Source organism: Neofelis nebulosa, chromosome 10 (genome assembly GCF_028018385.1).
Source record: "Neofelis nebulosa isolate mNeoNeb1 chromosome 10, mNeoNeb1.pri, whole genome shotgun sequence".
NCBI classification, from domain to species: domain Eukaryota; kingdom Metazoa; phylum Chordata; class Mammalia; order Carnivora; family Felidae; genus Neofelis; species Neofelis nebulosa.
The window spans coordinates 87,241,001-87,263,179 of record NC_080791.1 but is presented as its reverse complement, the minus strand read 5'-3'; the positions used below and the strand labels follow the sequence as shown (position 1 = coordinate 87,263,179).

At 44.4% G+C, this 22,179-nt stretch overlaps 1 protein-coding gene across 6 annotated transcripts in view; it reads right to left on the bottom strand.

Moving 5' to 3' along the window:
• Window positions 1-3,545: 3,545 nt before the first annotated feature.
• TCP11L1 (t-complex 11 like 1) overlaps window positions 3,546-22,179 on the bottom strand; it is a 35,125-nt gene continuing 16,491 nt past the window's right edge. For all 6 annotated transcript variants that reach the window (XM_058688572.1, XM_058688573.1, XM_058688576.1 and 3 more), the window contains 6 exons: window positions 21,676-21,896; window positions 19,264-19,400; window positions 16,414-16,610; window positions 12,780-12,961; window positions 10,638-10,810; window positions 3,546-7,511 (listed from right to left, as the gene is read on the bottom strand). In XM_058688572.1, the coding sequence (XP_058544555.1) occupies window positions 7,309-7,511; window positions 10,638-10,810; window positions 12,780-12,961; window positions 16,414-16,610; window positions 19,264-19,400; window positions 21,676-21,896 (1,113 nt within the window). In that variant the 3' untranslated portion in view covers window positions 3,546-7,308. The remainder of the gene's footprint in view (window positions 7,512-10,637; window positions 10,811-12,779; window positions 12,962-16,413; window positions 16,611-19,263; window positions 19,401-21,675; window positions 21,897-22,179) is intronic.

Below are 22,179 nucleotides of genomic sequence, written 5' to 3'. Positions count from 1 at the left end.
TCATGCCTCCTGCTGCTTCCTCCATTCAGAACGTATTTAAGGGGCACCTGGGTGGTTCAGTCAATTAAGTATCCGACTCTTGGTTTCAGTTCAGGTCACGATCTCACAGTTCGTGACTTCAAGCCACACATCAGGCTCTGAGCCGACAGCATGGATTCCTTCTCTCCCTCTCTCTCTGCCCCTCCCCTGCTCACTCTTTCTCACAAATATTTTTTTTAAGAAGAATGTATTTAAAATAGAGACTTACGGGGCGCCTGGGTGGCTCAGTCAGTTAAGCGTCTGACTTCAGCTCAGGTCATGACTCACGGTTCGTGAGTTCAAGCCCCGTGTCGGGCTCTGTGCTGACAGCTCGGAGCCTGGAGCCTGCTTAGATTCTGTGTCTCCTTCTCTCTCTGCCCCTCCCCTGCTTGTGCCCTGTCTCTCATAAACAAACAAACAAACATAAATAATAAAGCAGCAACTTATTCAACCAATACCATTTAAAAATAGATGACAATACAAAGAAAAGTCACCTTGTATTTACTGTATGTATACATAACTACATGTCCTTTCCTGGTCTTAGTACTAACTGAAAACATGAGGGATCTAACGTTAGGAGGCAAATTAAACATTTCAGAAATCCTCAAATATGAACATACTTATCCCAATCTGAGGCAGATATTTTACCTTTCATCTCTCTTAAAAGCAATGCTTAGTGCTCAAGAACAAGTTCTTTATGACCTACACACAGCATTAAATTGTAAGTCCAAAGAATTAGGTTCCACTCCTTGTTAGCAACAGTACCTCCTCTGACTCATTTCTAGAAAAACCACTAGACAGGGGTGCCTGGGTGGCTCTTTCAGTTAAGCATCTGACTCTTGATATCAGCTCAGGTTGTGATACTGTAATCGTGAGATCAAGCCCTGTGTTGGGCTCTGCACTGAACGTGGAGTTTGCTTAAGATTCTTTCCCCCTCTTCCCCCGCTCACACACGCTCTCAAAATAAATATAGAAACTTAAAAAGACAAAGAAAAACTGCTAGACAGAAAACTAGTTGAGCCTAAGGGCTGTGATTCAGAATAAAAGCTAAAAGTCAGTAAGGAAAAAAAAAAGGAAAAGTATTACAGTTATAAAGAAATCCTTACATACTGGGCACCCAGTTTAGAATTTAAATTCAAAACTGATTAAATAGCCAACATTTTAAAATCAGCCTTAAATATTTCTATAGAATTTTGACTTATAATAGAAAAACGGTTACCTGGAATCATTTTCTTACATAAATGTATACATAGCCAGGTAATATTTACACATTAATCACAAGCATGTGTCTTTTGTATTTTCCCATGAAAGCTAAAATATCTTCGAAGCCTGCTGGCTCTAATTCTGATTCTGTTGTCCTCAAGAGCCATGTTTAAGCCGTTTTTTGTTTTTTTTTTTCAACATTTTTTATTTATTTTTGGGACAGAGAGAGACAGAGCATGAACGGGGGAGGGGCAGAGAGAGAGGGAGACACAGAATCGGAAACAGGCTCCAGGCTCCGAGCCATCGGCCCAGAGCCTGACGCGGGGCTCGAACTCACGGACCGCGAGATCGTGACCTGGCTGAAGTCGGACGCTTAACCGACTGCGCCACCCAGGCGCCCCTAAGCCGTTTTTTAAAAATGGTTTTCAACAACAAATCTGAAAGGTACAAGTAATGCCAAATACACTGCAGGCTTTAAAGTACAGAGGTACGGGGTCTTTCCTGAGGTGCTATCTTTGGGTAGTGTTGTAAAGACAAGAATGGCTCCAAATGCCAGTGATGATCTGCAATGATGTTTGCATGAACGGCAAAGCAAAGCTACACAAATGCATGAAAAATGACTGTTTTAACACCATAACAAAGACAAACACACACACACACAACCTCCCTACCTTGATGAAAAGTGCCACTAGCAGCCATTATGTGTATTACATTTATTCCTACTGTATTTCTAAGATTTTTTTTCTCCTGAGAGTTATCTGATCTTTAAAAATAAAAAGGATTTGTGAAAATAAATCATTTTCTAATGTTCTGCTGTAAATACATATGGATTTTTAGTTTTTAACAGTATTCTGAGTATTGACATTTCCTTTTGTAGACACAGTTGAACAAGTAGCTGAACTTACTCTGGGAAATCTAATGTGCAGACACTCATGCCACAGCCAGTCCCACACGTGCAGAAACTGTCATACATCCATACTGCTAGACCCAGAAGAAATTTCCAAAAGAGATCCATATTTTTCCTTTTTATCAAGGCAATGACATTTTCTAGACAATTCTAGAACTGGGAAAATAACAATGACAATTCTAGAACTGGGTAAGATGTAAGGATTTCTATGTCCTTCCTAAACAAAAATCAGTGAAACCCCAGCATTTAGCACTGAATTTCAAGAGGTTTTATCTGTTGCCACACCGAGTAAAGTAAAAGGCTGTAACTACCTAGTAAATGTAAAACTGAACAACCAAATCATACCATTAGGAAAGAATGAAAAAATACACTTTTGTCAGCATATCAATCTTAGTCAATAACTATTAATTTATTTGGTAGTTTTAGAACCCTCTATTTCCCTATACTTAGCATGTAAAACCAAGAGTTCATTTACAGGATAGTAAAAACATAGCTACCATGTTCATAAATTTTTTATAATTCCCAAAGCAAACTACATTAATGTTGATGGTCCTCTTACCTGACACTCAGCAAGCGAAGCTCTATGTAATGAAAATCCCAGAAGTCCTGACAATTCATACCAAGGAACAAAACTCAGGTACCATGTTCCTGTTCTAAGTAAAATCTTATACATTCAACAAAAGGGCCATCTTACCAAGCTTTGGGAATAAAAATCAAGAAAAACAATTCATCCATTTTGTAAATTTTCCTCCCTGAGCCCTGACCAAAGTTCTGCTTTGAGCACAAGGAAGACCACACTTTAGAAAGCAGAGGCGGCATGAATGAAAAAGACAGAAATGGGGGAGCTTCTTTAATTCCAGGGTTGCGTTTAGGTCACAAGTTGCTTGGGGTGTCTGAGAGGCTCAGTGGGTTGAGCAGAGGCCCAGCTCAGGTCATGATCTCACAGTTCACAGGATCGAGCCCCGAGTCAGGCTCTGCGCTGATAGCACAGAGCCTGCTTGGGACTCTGCCTCTCCCTCTCTCTGCCCTTCCCCCACTTGCACTCTCTCAAACATTAAAAAAAAGTTGCTCTTAAAGGTTCTCAGTGTTTATAGTTGAGATAAAATCAGACACATGTGATTTCAAACTCAAACCAGGCCTACAGATTAGTTCTGGTCCTTAGGTTCAGAAGTCAATGTAAACAGAAACCCACACCACAGGCAGATGTAACTACATTCTGCCCCTTGAGGTTTCTGACACTTGATTCCCAGGGCTCTAGCTATTTCTGAAAGGATCAGTGAGCATTTGACAGAGTAAAAGAGCTTAATGGGTTTAGAGTATCTCCTCCTCCATCCCATTAAGTTGTTTTGAATATTATGAATAAAAAAGCTATCCATTAAAATAGTTATAGAATACAAAATCCAACATAAATACACAATTGCAAACATCATGGTGGTTCTTTATTTAGATTATGTTTTCAATGAGATCATGCCTTTAAATAAGAGTTTCACAGCCCATCATCTACCGTCCTTCATTTGTTCATTCATGCATTCATTTAGTTCAAAAAATACAGAGGAGAGGATGGGGAGAAGTTACCGGGGTGGAGGCTGCAAGAGGAGAAAAAGGAAGACTGTAGCTTTACCACAGAAGAGATGACGGAAGTATCAGTCTTGGGCCGGGAGGAGAACCTTCCCTCAGGCCTGTAGAATGTGCTGACTGCAGGGAGGCTGGGTGCCAAAAGTCGAATACAGGCAGAGGGTTATATGCTCTCCTTTGTTAACAAAGCAATTTATAGTCCTTTTCCATGTCCAAAGCATTCTAATATCCATTATCACATTTAATCCTCACAGGAAGGGTTAGTCATTTTCCCATTCTACAGATGAAAATGCTGAGGCCCAAGGGACAATGACTGGCCCAGTATCACACAACCAGTAAGAAGGCAAGAGAGGAAGGACTCCAACCCAGATCTTCCCCTCAGTCAGGAGCTTTGTGCACAATCCTACTGCAGTAATCTTAAGTTACTCAAGTAAGACAGATCACAGAAGGTCAGGATTGGAAAGCAGTTTAAAGATCAAGTCTAGTCCTTTCATTTTACATGTGCCAGAAATAGGTACTAAGTGGGGCAAATCAGGACCTAACAGAAATGGAGTCACAACTCTGGTTTCCTGACAGCTCCCAGTCTTTCCACTCTGCCACCCTGCCTCAAAATTAAAAGAAATACAAATGTTCTGCACATACAAACTGGTGCATGCCAAAGGTCACTGGATGTCCAACAGCAAACACCTACTCCCCCTGAAACTCAGCAGCAGGAAAGGTGGTGGCAGCCGCCCCTCTCTATGCCTAGAAATCTTAAGGTTTTGGAGAAATGAACACAAGCACCTCCACAAAAACAGAACTGCTAAAAAATCCATTTAGAACTGGCACACGTATGTGCACACACCTAGTACGTCAGACTTAATAATTTTTCTTCAGACAAAAAGGCTCTTATGCACCTGCCTACTGTATTTAATCAGTGAGACATCCTTACCGAAGTATATTTATAGTTGGGTTATATGGTTACATGAACAATCACATTATACAGCTTGCTTTAAAAGTAATGAGATTTTCAAAAAACATCTAAACTGGGAATCCATCCACCCACCCACCCAGCCAAGGGCTGACAAAGTAGCAATTACTGTTCTAGACATTCATTCATTCATGAGACCATCAAATAAATCTAACAGCCTTGCTGTCTGTAACGGACCTAACTCTCAAGGCGCTCAGTCTATCCATGGTAAAGTACTACAGCCAAATAAACTTAGCACTTTCATAAAAGATGCTTGTGTCCACAAACCTGTTAGAAAATCAAGTCAAATCCAATCAGACTGCATTATATAGAACCGGTTCAATTCTGAAGGATAATTTCCCCTCCAAAGGGTACGTATCTTGGAGGGAGAGCTGTAGGGGGGAATTACAAGGAGATGCTCAATAAAACATTTCCTGAGTGACTAAATGAACTAAATGGATTTTCCTGGCCCTTAGTGATAATCCTGTGAGATTCCAGGAAGAAAGTAGCTCACTTATCTTCAAAGAGCGACAACACAACTCAATATGAATATTGTGATTCAGAACTTTGCCTCCTTCATTCTTGGCTTTGCCATTTAGAGAACTCCACCAGTGGACACTAAGGTAGCAGGGGGCATGAGAGTCTGTGCAGGTCCCTGTAATATATGCATCAAGATTTCAAATGGTCCAAACTTAACTTTGTCAATTTAGGAACACATTAGGGGAAAGAAAAAAATCTTGTAAACAATTAACCCCTATAAAAGAAGGCAAAAAGAATTTTTAAGATTTGGGAAGAATAACTATAGGAGTACTGATCCACCCCATATATTTCAGGGTAAAGCTCCTCTCCTTCATCCTTGGATCAGGAGGGACAAAACCCCAAACACTCTGAAGCTGAGGCAGGCAAAAGAGTGCTGAGGTAGGGGAGGGTGCCTGGTGGCTCAGTCCATAGAGCATGGGACTACTGATCTCAAGGTTGTGAGTTCAAGCCCAACCTCGAGGTTGTGAGTTCAAGCCTCATGTTGGGCGTGCAGCCAACTTTAAAAGAGTGCTTGGGCTTCTCAGCCTGGGTATATACCATATGACCAATAAGCAACCTTACCTCTGGAAACAATTCCAGGAAGGACCTCATTGAAGACACTATAAAAGACTGTGGTTTTGTTCTTTAAAAGTTCTACTTACTGAACTTTTATTCCCTTCCAACGAAACCACGGGAGATTTGTCCTTGAGTATTAACTTTAATAATATGACTTCTGACCACATAACACAGCATACATTTCTGACTGCAAGTAAAACACACCATTAGAACACAGTTTGTAGCACGTATCTGGAGAAATCACATTCCCCCTGGCATAACCATTCCCTCTCCCGAAGCTTGTACATGTGACAGCTCTCACAGAGTGAAGGTTCCTCTGGTGGCTGCCCCACCTGCCTCCCGTCCCACCCTACCCCTCAGCAGCTTGAAGGGATTCCTGGCATCATTTTGCCTTTTGCTGTTCCAGCTCTTGGGAGTTCACTCCAGCTTCATGGCTCTGCTTCTAACATAACGTCCCTGTCTAAAACACACACACACACACACACACACACACACACACACACACCTTTCATTTTTATTTTTTGAACAGAGCGGGTCATCTGTGAGACCCCAGCTACCCTTTCAGTCACAGGATAGGTCAGGAATTCTGGTCCCTGAAGTTCCTCAAAAAATACTGCTCAAAAACCAGGGATTTTCCATGACTTCCTTATCATAGAAATAAGTGAGCTTATACTACGCTATTTCATCTGAAAACACTTAAATCCATTTCTGAAATTCAAATCCAATCAATACATCTGCGTATTGTATGAGTGAACGTTTCAGTAAAAACTCCAGACATTTGTCTTCTTTTACATGACACCAACATATATATTGTTTAAAAAAATAGTTCCTCCTTAACTTTCAAACCTTAAAAGTCAAAGAATTTCCTTTCTCTGGATTCTGTAAGTCATAACTGCTATCATCCAGGCTCAGGAATAATTCTGTATAAAAGAATAAGATTTTTAAAATCAATTAATTCTCCTCTAGAACAAAAGGGCTCTGGGGCACTGGCTAGACCAGGAGGGAGAAAGCAATAAATGGGAGGGGTGGGGGAGTGGGGAGGCGGGAAAACTATATATAGCCCTTCTAACACAAAATAGCTGGGGGAGGACTGGGGGTCTGTGCCAGAGAAGGGGGAGAGTCTCAACACGGTCACGGCTTGGTGTCTCATTCTTGGGTGGCTGGCAGATCCTCTTAGGGGTCTGAAAGAAAAACTACCCGGATAGCAGGAGAGAGGCCCCAGCCTCCTGGGAGAGACAAGGCAGCTACAATCAGGACACAGTGCGGGTGGACACACAGCAGTTCACCGTGTAAAAGTCAAGTGCTACCTAGGAGACTCAAGATAACAAGAAGCTTCTTGATTTGTAAACTTGCACTCATAAATACAAACCTGCAAAATAGAATTGAATTCAGTGCGTTTTTCAACAGCTCTTTTCAACAGTGATACACAATACTCTTCCTTTTGGAATCAGTGATGTTACACAGACATGTACTAAATAGCCATTTTCCAAAGCAACGTTATAGTTGAGAACAGGTATTCTGTATCAAGAGGCTAATACTGCTACTGTAGCGCACGTACGTGTTAGGGTCTGACAAGGATCTTACTGAGGATGGCATCATAGTAGGGACTGAAGACCATCTTGTTATAGTTGACCAGGCGGACAAATTTAACAGCAACTTCCTCCAGCTCTTTCTGAACCGGACCCAATCCCCCAGGTACCGTAGGCAATGGCTTCTGATGACCTGAGGCAAGGTAGCTTTCTAAGAATATCAGGATTCGGGAATCTGTGATAGAAAAGAAAGCAGTCAGTTGTTGTTCAGGATGACTTTACCAACTTCTGAGTAGGCTTCAGTGTTTATCACAAACATCCCTTTTTCAGGCAAGTCTTCCCTGCCCACCCCTAGTGCAAGTACCCACAGTACTTTGCCATTCTGAACATTTACCCCATTTATAACATTTCCTCTCCCTGTCTAGTTAGTTAGTTCCAAGAGGGTAGAAGAACGTTCATCTTGTTCGCGATCCCCTCCCCCACCCTTGCCAGCACCCAGCACAGGGCCTGGCATGAGACCTGGCCTCCAGTAAAAGCTCAAAGCTCAAAATATATTTGGAAAGGAAGAATAAATGCGTCAATGAACAAAGGGAGACTAGAGTGTTGACAGGTTCTCCTCTCCAAGGAGCAAGATATACTGAGACCACCGTGAGCCATTACTGAAGATCCCATAAAAAATGGGGTGGGAGAGGACTAACGCAGGAATTACAAGTTCAAAAACAAAACAAGAAGAGCTCCTGGGCAGCTCAGTCAGTTAAGCATCCGATGTCAGCTCAAATCATGATCTCCAGGTTTGGGGGCTCAAGCCCCAAGTCGGGCTCTGTGCTGACAGCACAGAGCCTGCTTGGGATTCTCTATCCCTCTTTCTCTTCCTCTCCCCACACCCTCTCTCCCTCTCTTTCTCAATAAATAAAAACTCTAAAAAAAAAAAAATAATAATAATACCTACAGTGGAAGGCCATGGAGTTGTGGGCATTTGCAAACTTGGACTACTCTGAGAAATAATTTAGGTTGATTTTTTTTAGCCCATTCCTCTCTATGATGCTTTTGCCCTGTCCTCATCAACCAAAAGAATATGCAAGCCACACTTCCTGCAGATTTTATTACAAAAGCAATAGGGGCATTTATGTTAAATGGGTTCTTTCAAACTGCATGCCTACCCCCTGCCCTGCAGCACCCTCTCAAGTGCAAATGACCTCTGGATCCCAATACACACTGACAGAGCAACTGCTGACCAGATGGGTCCCATCACCCCTCTTCCAAAGTTAGTTTGGTTTCCTAAGGTTCTCAGAGCTGGAAGCCTCACCCAGACCTGGAGATCCTCATATCATTCCTACTCCAGGGCTGGCTTTTACCCCCAGGTCTGTAACTGCCTGTTAGTAAACAGCCAAGATGGCAGGGCACAGAGTAGCTTATTAGCCAGCAGTCTATTTACTGCACTTTCCTGCATCTCTACCAAGGTCAGTAACATTAATCCTGATGATCCTTATACCTCTGCAAGAGGCTTCTCCCAAGTGACCCACACATGACATCATGCCCGATGCAGGACTGGGATGAAATCATTTAATTCTTAAAAAACCAATCCCTGTAACTTTTTCCATAAAATATTACTTAAGAATAAAAAAGAAGTCATGGTATTAGAAGCAGGCTCATGTCATTGGTTTAGCCTCTACTCCAACCTGAAATCTGGTAATCATGGATCATTCAGCCTTTGCCTGAAGCCTAATTGTCATTTACATGTTGAACATCTATCTAGTTTCATAAAGAAGCTAAAGAATTATTTCAAAATTAAAGATAAATGGGAATTTTAAAAATTCGATGAACATTTTTTTAAGATTTCATTTTTAAGTAATCTCTACAGGCAACATGGGGCTCAAACTTAACAACCCCAAGATCAAGAGTCACATGCTCTACCAACTAAGCCAGTCAGGTGCCCCAAAATTAGATGAACACTGTATTCCTCGATCAACCAGAATTTTCCACAGTGCTACTGCTGTGATGATGAAAAGTAACAGCTACCACATGGAGTAATATTTTGAATCACAGCTCCTCTCTAGTGAGTACTTCTGATGTGCTGCCCAATACAATGACAAGCATTTTATGGATCTCATGCCCTGCAGTCCTCCCAGCAGCTGCATAGGGTTGTCAGTATTACCCCTTTGAGAGATGAGGAGTTTCAAGCATCCAGTCACCCGCTCAAGAACCACAGCAGGTGCTTGTGAAGAAAACCCGTGCCCCCTCCTTCACGCTCACCCAGCATCCTCAACACTCTGGCACCAGATGTGGGTGAGGGTGAGGGGTTCCCACACCAAGCAGTTCTCTGCGACTCCAGCTGGGTGTCCTACAATTGTACTCAATTGCGACACCACCTGGAGGGAGTGTCACATCCCACAGGTCAAGGGTTCAGTCCCATGAGGCTGCCCACCCCCCCCCCCCACTTCAGATGCCAACCACAAGCAGTAGGTCCCCAGAACACCCACAAATTCTGTCTGATTTGGCTACAAACTGGAGGTTCCCATAACCTCCTCTGCCTTGGATTTTGATTATTTGCTAGAAAGGCTCACAGAACTCAGAGAAACACTTATGTTTACTAGCTTACTATAGAATAAAGGATATGGATACAGATGAAAACCAGAATAAGAGACACAGAGGGTAAGGTCTGGGAGAGTTCGGGGAGCAGGAGTTTCTGTGGAGTTGGGGTACATCACCCTCCCATTACTTGGCTAAGTTCCCTAACCCAGAAACTCCCCAAAACCTGAACTTTTGGGGTGTTTATGGAGGCTTCATCACATGGGCATTTCCAGCCCCTCTCCCCTCTCTTGGAAAATGAGGGAGTGGGGCTGAAAATTCTAAGCTTTTGATCATGGCCTGGTCTTTCTGGTGACCAGCCCCCATCCAGGAGCCCACCCAGACTTGCCTCGCTAGAATAAAAGACACTCCTATCACCCAGGAAATTCCAAAGGATTTAAGAGCTCTGTGTCAGGATCCAGGTCAAAGACCAATATTAGAATAAAAGATACTCTAGTGCTCTTATCACTTAGGAAACTACAAGAGTTTCAGGGGCTCTGTGCCAGGAACGGGGGCAGAGACCAATCCATGTATTTTCTATTACCTCATAGTTCTGGAGCCGGGTTTTGAACAAAGTCTGTGATTCCAAAGTCAGAGCCCTCAGAACAATGACAGCTGCCAGGTCACTTGTCCAGACCTCTGGCTTGCCCTAATTGCACGGTGGTGATTAATCACTCACCCCCTCACTCATCAGCACTCATAACCTATCAGACCCTTCTAGATTTCTTCAGAGGGGTCTGTCTGCCAGCCCTCCAAAAGGACATCCCTGCTACCCGTCTTCGCCCAAACATACCGATGATCCTGCGGATGGGGTCGTCGGGACTGGCCACAGCCTGGATCTGGCCCTTGAGCACAGTCTCCTTTTCCGTGGTAAACGGAGTGAGCCCACACAGGGCAAGGCAGCCGCTCACCTCCAGACAGACTTTCTCCCCAATGGTAGTCAGGGCATCCTTCAGATGGAAGGAGCTTGAGCAGAGAAGGGAAAGGAGAAGGCAGAGAAGGGCCCATAAACAAAGTGCACATCTACCCAACTCAAGCCCAGGAAGAGCCCCAGCCCTGATAAGAGTCACAATCACCAATGCATGGACTGACATGTTCAAAGAGAAAATCTGTGACTCTCTCCCCTGCCACTAACCTTTCAGGCTGTGTACACATGACTCAGGTGACTTTCTCTCTCCCCCTCTCCCTCTCTTGGCTAGAAAGAACACTGGGAAGGGGAGGGCTCTATACCAGGCTATACCAGGGCTAACCACTCAAAACCCAAGTTCTTACTAGCATCTATGGTGAAATAAGCCTGGATTTGGCTTAAGAAGATCTTGAACACCACTGGAACAAAACACAAGAACCCAGAAATTAGGTAGTTGTGAGACAGGAGTGGGAGAGAAACTTTTCAATGGATACCCTTTTATCCCTTTTGATTTTTTTTTTTCAACATTTTTTTATTTATTTATTTTTGGGACAGAGAGAGACAGAGCATGAACGGGGAGGGGCAGAGAGAGAGGGAGACACAGAATCGGAAACAGGCTCCAGGCTCCGAGCCATCAGCCCAGAGCCTGACGCGGGGCTCGAACTCACGGACCGCGAGATCGTGACCTGGCTGAAGTCGGACGCTTAACCGACTGCGCCACCCAGGCGCCCCCCTTTTGATTTTTGAAACATGAGAGTGTATTAACTACTTTAAAGCAATAAATAAAACTGAATTCCCAAAGTTAAGAAAACTAGCACCTTCATTTCCTGGGGCCCTTGGGCTCTCCTAGAGTATCTGTGGGGAGCCCTCCTGCTGGTAGGTTTTCTACAAGAAGGCAATTGCCTGTGTTCTGGGCCAATTAAATAGTGGGAGCAAATGTGCATGCCCTGGGACTCACTGCTGGAACCAGGTGTGTGTCAGCCCCCGAGTACCAGGGTAGATACAGCAGCGCGAGGCTGGACTGCTAAGAAGGCGCCAGACAGGGCCCCTTCATCGGTAGCTTTAAGCAGTAGACAAAGCAGATCTGCTGTGGGAGAACTCACTGACAGCCAAGGGCTACCCCTGTGCAAGGGCATCTGCTCAGCAAACCCCTCCTGGCCTAAGTCAATGCTACTGAATCCCTCCTCACAACATGTGCACACACCCCTCACCATACCAAACACATGCATGCTTGGCGCAAACTCAGCAGGAAAATTCCTCCGTTATGTAAGGATGAGAATGCCTGGGGGACATTCCCCTTGAAGAATCTTCTGAACTGGACCTTGTCAGATAGTGTTTACTTACAACCATCATTCTATATGCTGTGAACCACATAAATCACCTGATCGGACTTCACCGCAGGAGCAGTTACAGCAGCTGCCCTCGCACAGGTGTGGGTTTGTGCTGGGTGAGGAAACAATCCATTTACACGCAGCACAAAATGGCCACGAAGAACGTGCCAAGGGCAAAAATCTGTACTCACAGCCCGATGACTGTGGGGAAAAACCTCCTGCTTCTTATAGGACCTTTCCCTAGGGCTGTGTTGCCCAAACTGTTAGCAGGTTGTGAAAGAAATTCAGTGGGTAGCAACCAGTATTTTTTTTTTTTTAATGTCTTAAGACTTTGTACTAAGCACAGTTAGGATAAGTTTCACTTTGTGAAGTTTTTATTTCAGTTACATGTGCCTAAACAGTGCACTAGGTCACAACGGAAAATGAATTTCTTACCATGTGTCCTGGTCCTAAACATCTGAAAGCCACTCTCATGGAGACCTGCGAACCCTACAGTGAACTCTAACGTTCTTTGTAGGAACCTGAATGAATTCTGCTGCGGTGAAAAAACAGAGTGTAAAGTTTCCTGTCACTTCTGAGGCAGTGGCCCCGGATTCTGCCCCACACCAGCCAGGAGATCCTGCTCCCATCTGCTCTCTGTCACCCACTGCCTCCGACCTGGCTCGCAGGGTCTGCCCCACAGCTTGCAGCCACTTACGGCAGGTGAGCATCTGTCAGCAGAATCTTCACAATCGTCTTGAGTTTCTCAGCAAAGTCAGCCTGGCTGGAAATTCCTGGGGCTGCCATGCTGAACGTCACCAGCAACACGGCTCCCAGGATGGTCAGTTGCTCTAGCTGGAGCTGGAGTTCTTGGAAGCGAGCCTGGTCCATCAAAACTGTCTGTAGTGAATACAAAAAAAATCGTCCCTGAGCTGGAGGCTCAGGCTGGCCAGCAGAGGGCAGTGGGGCCACAGCCCCCACACAGGCCTCCACAGATTCCCTCAGGATTTTCTAATCCTTACAGAGCCTTAAATGGAGGGCTGTATGAACAATCCTTCCACCTCAGAGCCCCTTTGCCCTTAGAAAGGCTGGAGTAAAGCATGCTCATTAAGAACATGAGGCTGAATGACATTTAAATAGCATAATCTCAAGCAAATTTCTTCTTCTACTCTCTGAGCCCTATGCAAAACGGGAATTCCTGGGGCACCTGGGTGGCTCTCAAGTGGGTTGAGCAACTTTTTTTTTTTTTTAATGTTTATTTTTGAGAGAGACAGAGACAGAGACAGAGCATGAGTGAGGGAGGGGCAGAGAGAGAGGGAGACAGAATCCGAAGCAGGCTCCAGGCTCTGAGCCGTCAGTGCAGAGCCTGACCTGGGGCTCAAAGTCACAAACCACGAGATCATGACCTGAGCTGAGGTCAGACACTTAACCAACTGAGCCACCCAGGCGCCCTGAGAAACTCTTAATTTCAGCTCAGGTCATGATCTCACGGCTCCTGGGGTTGAGCCCTGGGTTGGGCTCTGTGCTGACAGCATGGAACCTGCCTGGGATCCTCTGTCCCCCTCTCTCTGCCCCTACCTCACTTGCATTCTCCCTCTCCCTCTCCCTCTCCCTCTCCCTCTCCCTCTCTCTCTCTCACACACACACACACACACACACACACACACACACACACACACAGTAAATAAACATTAAAAAGAACAACAACAACAAAAGGGGGATTCCTGCTTCACAGGACTGTTTCAAAGACGGAAGATGACCCTGGATATAAAGGGGATCGGCAGAGCCAACCCCGGATAACTAGGACTTATATCCTTCAACAGGAAAGAGTAATGAGGCAATGAGCTAGAATGACCAACTCATCCCAGTTCGTCTGGGGATGTCCTGGCTTTAAAGCTGGAACTCCCAAGTCGTGTGAACACTTTCTGCCCCCAAGTCCTGGACAAACCAGGCAGCCAGTCACCCTAGGCAGAGCACTGGAGAGGAGGAGGGTAGAAGTTGCTTGAAGAGAGAGCCTGCATTATTCACCTTGGTTCCCCCTCAGTATCCAGCACAAAGGAGGCCCTCAAGAATCAGTAAGTGAATAAAGGAAATGAAAATAAAAGTAAGTAGAAAAAGGCGGAATGACTGATAACAACCTAAAGCCACCCAGAAAGCAGTCAGTGAGTGAATTTCCATGACTGCATCCCCCATGTTAGATACCTCTGGGTCCTGCCAGGCCAATGTCCCCTGTGTGGGATGAGGGAAAGAGCATTGGAAAGGCTGATTTTTTTTTTTTTTTTTTTTTTTTTTTTTTTTGAGTAGGCTCCATGCCCAACATGGGGCTTGAACTCATGACCCTGAGATTGAGGGTCAGAGGCTCTACTGACTGGGCCAGCCAGGGACCCTGAGATAGGGCATGTGATCTGGATTTTTACAGGTTAACCAAATAAATGTTAAGAACCATCTTGCTATAAGAGACTGACACACCAAATCAAGACATTAACAATTTAGGGTCTTAACCTAGAATTCTTCTCAAGAAGTAAAAACAATCTTTGAAGATTCAAGATCCCCTACTGTTAAACAGAGATGCTTCAACAGACTGAGCCTCTGTCTTGATTTCACTGTTACACAGCAGCATCCCTGCTTTGCGCCAGGATTTGGGTGTAGGATACAAAAGATTTCCAAGGATCAATTCTGAGGGCAGACATCTAGGTCCAATGAAAACACCATCTTCCTCACAGCTGTTTTTTAAACGAAATGTCGGGCTGTTCACTGTCCGCCAGGAGAGAATGTGCCACTATTCGGAAAGGAGCCTCCCTCTATCCCTTCAATTCAACACCCTCTGTATAGCCTCCTTTGGCACAAAACAGGGAACTCAGAGGCAAGAGGTGATACCCTGAGCTTACATCGTCTTGAAAGGAAGAATAAGGAACTTAGATGAGAAAGATTTAGAGAAGTAGCATGTTCTGAGGCTGGAGATAAAAGGCCTGAGTGCCCTCAAAAACCAGAAGGCAGTCTACACACCAAACCAGCAGTCTACAGACAAAGTGGGGGAGATCCCTTGCTCGTCATCTTCCTAAAGGACTACTGCAGTTACACGTACTTACTGTGAAAAACAGAAAAGGAAAAAAATCTTGCTCCACGTGGAATGAGAAGTATTTCTTAGATAAAACTGAAAAGCAGCATCGCTGTTACCGTTTCAATCAAACTGGAAGCCCCTTACACTGCTACACAGGGCGGGAGGGGGGGTGGCGGGAAACAGTCTGGCAGTTCCTCCAGGTGTTAAACTCAGAGTCACCATGTGATCCAGCAATTCTCATCCTCCGTATTTCAGTATTTACCCAAGAGAACTGAAACACATGCCCCTACAAAACCTGTACACAAATGTTCAGAGCAGCACAATTCACAATAGCCAAAAAGTAGAAACAACCCAAATGTCTATCAACTGATGAATGAATCAACAAAATGTGGTACAGCCATATACCAGAAGATCATCCAGCCTCAAAAAGAAAATGCTGACACACAGCAGCACAACATGGATGAACCTTGAAGACACTATGCTGAGTGAAATAAGCCAGACACAAAGGCACAAGGTACTGTAGGATTCCATTCATATCCAGAGACGCAAAGTAGAATGGTGATTGTCAGGGGCCCGAGGGAGGGAGGGATGAGGTATGTTTAAAGGCGTTAAGTATTTAAAGAGTTTCAGTTTGGGAAGATGGAAAAGTTCTGGAGAAGGATGGTGGTGATGGCGGCACAACCATGTGAACGTATGAATGACACTGAACCGTGCACTTAAAGGTGGTAAATTTTGGGGCGCCTGGCTGCCCCAGTCGGTGGAGCCTGCGACTCTTGATCTTGGGGTTGTGAGTTCGAGCCCCACGTGGGCTGTAGAGCTAACTTAAAAAAAAAAAAAAGATGGTAAATTTTGTGTTGTGTATATTTTACAGTAAAAAAACATAACTTTAAAGAAATAAAGTACTGATACACATTACAACATACACGAACATTTTGCTTAAAGAAGCCAGACACAAAAGGCCAATATTGTAGGATTCCATTTATATATACAAAATGTCCAGAACAGGCAATTTCATAGAGTCAGAGAGTAGATTAGTGGTTGCCAGGGGGTAGGGGAGTGGGGAAAGGGTAGTGACTATTGATGGGCACAGGGTTCCTTTTTGGGGTGATGAAAAGTTTTGAAATTAAATCATTGGTAATGGTCGTATAGCTGTAAATATGCTAAAAACTGCTGAATTGTTCGATGTAAAAGGGGCAATTTTCTGGGAAGAGAATTATAACCAAACTATAATTGTTTAAAAGTTCAGCAGCACAGAAAGAAATAAGCAGTTAGACTGCTCTGGAGCACCTACTTCAGGGAAAGGTCTCTGGAGGTGGTCCCATTTCAGAAGCTTCAGGTATGCATAATTCTGGACAGCCACAGGATTTGGCATGGGACTGTCTCCAGAGTCAGCGGCCCCTCCCTCAGCTGGCAGGGCATTTTTAAACTTCTGATTCATAAGGTCATCTGCGGCCTCTTCCAGCCACTGGGTGACAAAGTCCAGGGAATCTGAAAAACAAGGCTACGAACATTACTATGACACTCAGGAGGAATTCTTCTCGGAATGACTTTAAGGAAGATCATCCCGAAGGTGTGGTGTATATAGAGTACGGACTTTGGAATCAAATAAAACTTGGTTCAAATCACAGCGCTGCCGGTTACTAGCTGAGGTTTATCAGATTCCTACTACAAAGAAATGTACGATACCACCCCATAGGCAGTTGTGAGGATTAAACAAGACAGTAAACACAGAGCATGTAGCCAGACCTTGCCACCTGCAAATATTCAACAAACCACTCCCTTCTCTCCCACCCCGACCGCTGCAGGAGCGGAGGCTGGAAGCTCTGATGACTCCAGCTCAGGGAGATGCAAAACTTCTCGCCCAGAGACAGATGGGAGGAGGCACTGGGGATAGCTTCCCAGTGTAAAGTCTCCTCCACGCTGAAGAGGAGGTCTTTTCCTTGTCTAGATCTTAGTCTCCTGTCAATCTGGTTTGCTTCCAGCCTCGTGGGAGGGGACGTGTACTACGCAGCATCTGGAGTTCTGTCGGGGAACCTGGAGTGTCTTTCATCTGCTCTCATAGGCTTCCTCCTTTTCTAAGCTGAGTAACGCAGCGAGGATTCTGAGGGACACAAGAGAAAGATGAGGTTTTTCTCCACCATATGGGAGAAAGTCTCTCTGACAGGTCCTAGAACGTGCTACAGCTCTGCCAGTGGAGGCCACCTTCGAACTAAGGGGGTGGCCCAGGGTATGACGGGGGTCCACTCTTCGCTGCTGCAGGATGCACCTCTGGCTCTGTCATAACAGCGGTGGCACGGATCTCTGTGGCCAGCCGTACCATCCTGATAGCCTTCTGCAGATGGCAGGCTCTTAGTCCACAAGCTTGTACATGTGAGGAGGAAGCAGTAGACTGACCGGCTCAGGGATCGCAGCAGTGGGTCCTTCACTGGGCCCTGGCTGCTGGCACCGGGCTCTCACACTGAGGCTCTTCAGCCTGCACCCCTGATGCCTCCTGAGGGGCAGTACTGCACTGGCTGAGAAAGTGAACCATGTGGCCAATCAGTTCTGGTCAAAAAGTTCTCAAAATTGATTTCCACATCTGCAAAATGGTGTTAAAAAAGTGCTTCCCTCCTAGTCTTACTGGTGAGGGTTATATATGATAATGCGCACGCACCCTCGGCACATGCCTAGTAGGTAGTAACCATCAGCCAATCTTCTTCTGGTACTGCTTCTTCTACTCTGCTCTTCCCTGATCCCTCCTGAACCATCTCGGCCTTCTCTGCCGGCAGCTGGATGAACACCTGCTCTGGACACTGCATTACCTCTTTTGGTCAGGAAACACAATTTATCCAGAGACCACCATTTTCATCTCGGGACCACCAAAGTTATAGGCTAACTAGAACTCAAAATAAATTGGATTCTGGGGCGCCTGGGTGGCTCAGTTGGTTAAGCATCTGACTCGACTTTGGCTCAGGTCATGATCTCACAGCTTGTTGAGATTGAGCCCCACTTCAAGTTCTGTGCTAACAGTGGAGAGCCTGTTTGGGATTCTCTCTCCTCCTCTCTCTCTGCCCCTCCCCCTGCTCTCTCTCAAAATAAACTTAATACATGAATAAACAGGATCCAAAGATTGCAATTTAATCGTAACATCAGATGCCAGTGCAGAGACCAAAAAGAGTACCCTTGAAAGGCAACACAGTTTTGGGTTCTCTAGTGCTCTGTATTCCTGTAGTCATCTGAGAGGCTTATAAAAATGAGACTTTTTATGGGTATAAAACCAGAAAGATTTTCTGCATATAGAACAGTGGCAAAGTAAAATTTCTTCATGTACCTTAGAGGAGAAAGTGAATTAAATAATCACAAGAAGTGTGTCATGTTTTAAAAATCACGGCCAAGCATACAATTTACCTCAAACTGGTGTTTTCATTAAAAACCCATTTTGGGGAGCCTGGGTGGCTCAGTCGGTTAAGCATCCGACTTCGGCTCAGGTCATGATCTCATAGTTCCTGAGTTCAAGCCCCGCGCTGGGTTCTATGCTGACATATCAGAGCCTGGAGCCTGCTTTGGATTCTGTGTCTCCCTCTCTCTCTCTCTGCCCCTCCCCCTGTTCACGCTCTGTCTCTCAAAAATGAATAAACATTTTAAAAAGAAAGATTTAAAAAGAAACATTTAATTTAGGACTTCATGCTTTTAAATTTCTATTCTTATATCCTACTTTTACTTCTCTTGCTTGTTAATAAAGTTTTCTTTTCAGGTCCAAAGTCCTGTGCTTTTAAGCCTTCAAATTAGAATGGTCGTTGGGGCGCCTGGGTGGCGCAGTCGGTTAAGCGTCCGACTTCAGCCAGGTCACGATCTCGCGGTCCGGTCTGCGAGTTCGAGCCCTGCGTCAGGCTCTGGGCTGACGGCTCGGAGCCTGGAGCCTGTTTCCGATTCTGTGTCTCCCTCTCTCTCTCTGCCCCTTCCCCGTTCATGCTCTGTCTCTCTCTGTCCCAAAAATAAAAAAATAAAAAACGTTGAAAAAAAAAATTAAAAAAAAAAAAAATTAGAATGGTCGCATACTAAATTTTAGTTTTGTCTTGAAAACAGTATCATTGTACAAAAAGCTACAGAACTGGAATGGGAAAAACACACAATGAAAGGGCACACAAAGCATTAGACGTACTTGGCTGCTTCTCCAAAAGCTGCTGAAACTTCTTCCTTTCGTATTCAACTGACTGCTGCATGAGATGTGGCCTAATGCTAGTGACAGCAAAGTTCGCCATGTCCACTTTCATTAGGTCCAACACGGAAAAAATTGCCCTGAGAGAAAAGGAAGAAAAGGATTTAGAACAAGGCACTTGTAAAGCAAGCACTGTTTTAGAGGAAAGAGGGGAGCTGATCTGAGAAAGGCTTCTCATTTCAGAAAGGGCAGCAAGTTCGAAAAATCTTGAGAGTGTAGATTAGAAAACATAAAAATCTAAATAATGGATTGAAAAGACTGCAGATTTTTAAGCCGCCTCTGTCCCCTCTCCCTCCCCCCCACACACACCCTGCCCCCAAGCAAACACAACTCCCCCACTGCCTGGGGACCTGTTCTTTGGCATTGGGTCGGCCCTCCCAGCAACCACAGATGAAGGACAGCCAGGACCCAAGGTCAAGGGCAGAGAGCTGACCACTTGGGTCTCCACTCTCTCACACACGTTAATTCACTTTCCCAGGAAGAAAGAACAAGAACTCTCTCCTTTCTCCTCTCCTTTCGCCCCAGGCTCTTAGTTTCAGGGCATGTTTTCTATTCTAGTTTTGGTGGCAGAACTGCACGTTCACACTCTGAATGTACCCAGTGGGCAGACCTGACTCGATGCTAAGGATGCCTTCAATCCTGCAGGTCACACACCATAGCTATTTCTCCAGAGGCGGGAAACTGCTGAGTGACCTACTTGCAGAAGGTGGTTGAGAACCCAAGGTACAGGTTTGGCTGAGGCCCTACACACAAGGGGGAACAGGGTCAAATGTCCTGAGCCCCCTGACGCCCTCTGGGACTGACCGAACTGTATGACACAATTACCTTCTGTGTGGGAGTTTATTATGTGTGGAAAGGACACACAGTCTGAGGAACAATTCAGGGTCCCTTCCCTGCCATCCTGTCTACCTCCCAAACACATGGGACAGCCCACTTCTTGGGGGACACTCTGCCTCTCCTCTGAGTACTCCTAGAGGTTCCCCAAAACCACCCGCTGCAGATGAGAGACTGCTGGAAACTGCCACCTGGCGGCCACCGACTGGAGTAACCCATGAACATGTTTGTGCTCACAAAGTGTTTTTAAAAACCTCCATTTCCAGCCTCTCCTGAAAAAAATCTAAGGATCTGACAACATGGACCCACATTTCTTCATGGCCACAATCAACTGCCTCCTTTTAACAGTGTATGTACTCCCACTTTGCCAGGCTCCCTGCTCCATTCTCTTCCCAGTAGGAATTTATGTTTAGGTTGAGTTTGCTGCAAGCTATCTTCCCCAGAGGTCTCACCTCCTAGGAAACTCCTCCCTTAACTTGGCCAAATTAGAAGCTCTTACTATTTCTAAAGTCTAGCACCATACCCAGCATATAAGAGATGCTCAATATGAGCTTGTTGAATGAGTGAACAAATCAATTTTTAGGTCTTTTTTTTTTTTTTAAGATTTTATTTTTAAGTAAACTCCACACCCAATGTGGGGCTCAAACTCAGGACCCCGAGATTAAGAGTCACATGCTCTACCCACTGAGCAAGCCAGGCACCCCTTCTTAGGAGGTCTTTTCAATGCTTTCTGAACCCTGAGGTAACTTCATGATGCATAGCATTTTTATATGTACCAAATATTGATATGATATAAAAGAAGCTGAAAATGAAAGGAACTTTTGGAAAGCAACTTGCTAACATGCAATGAGAGTCTTAAAACTGTTCTTATCCTCTGATACAGTAATCCCACTTTAAGAACTTATAGTTAGGAAATAACCTAAAATACAGAAAAAAGTTTTGTACACAAGGATGTTCATGGCAGGATTAAACAGTAAATAATTAGAGGTAATCTAATTGTCCATCTTAACATAGTACTAGTTAACTATACCTATGCAAATGAAGATTTTGCAGCCATTGAAAATGCTTATAGAGAGTTTTATTTTATTTATTTATTTTTTTGAGAGTTTTAAAAAATAATATAAGTTGGTGGTGCCTGGGTGGCTCAGTCAGTTAAGCGTCCAACTCTTGGTTTTGGCTCAGGTCATGATCTCACAGTTCACGGAATGGAGCCCCGTATTGGGCTCCATATTGACAGCGTGGAGTCTGCTTGAAATTCTCTCTCTCCCTGCCTCTCCCCTGCTCAAGCTCTCTCTCAAAATAAAATAAAATTTTTTTTTTAAATTATCAATATGATTAGCAGTGATTTTGCCTTTGGGTGGTGAAACCGTGGGTGATTTTTTTTTCCTTCTTTCTACTTTTCTGTATTAAAAAAAAATGTTTGCTTTTTAAAAATTCATGAGTATCTACACTCGAAGTCTAAATCTGAAAACGGGCTCTGTATCTTAAGTGCACTGAAGGTGATTAACACAATCCCCATACCTGAAAAGGGGCACAATTTCCTTAATGTCCTTTAGTTTCTTAACTTCTTCATCTCTAGCAGGTGCACACACAGTCCCCATCATGCCAATAATGAATTCTGCCAGCTTGGAAATGTCTAAGGCCCCATTCTCTGCTTCTTGCTTGATCAGATCCAGATCTAAGACTTCCATTATCTGGTTTCTCAGTCTACTGTGACCAGGCAGCAAGAAAGATAAGAGAGTCTACGAGAGAGCACAGCCAAGTTTAATCAAAGTTTCTTAGTCAGACATCATTTTTCGTTATACACAAAGGAATTTACAATTACCCAAATAAGGCTTTATCAATAGTTACTGTAATACCATAATACAATTGCAACTATAAAACATTTTAACCTTTTAACAAATCTATAGAAAAACATGTTTTCAAATCATTTATTTATTTACTTTAATGTTTATTCATTTTTGAGAGAGAGCACAAGGAGGAGAGCAGCAGAGAGAGAGGGAGACACAGAATCTGAAGCAGGCT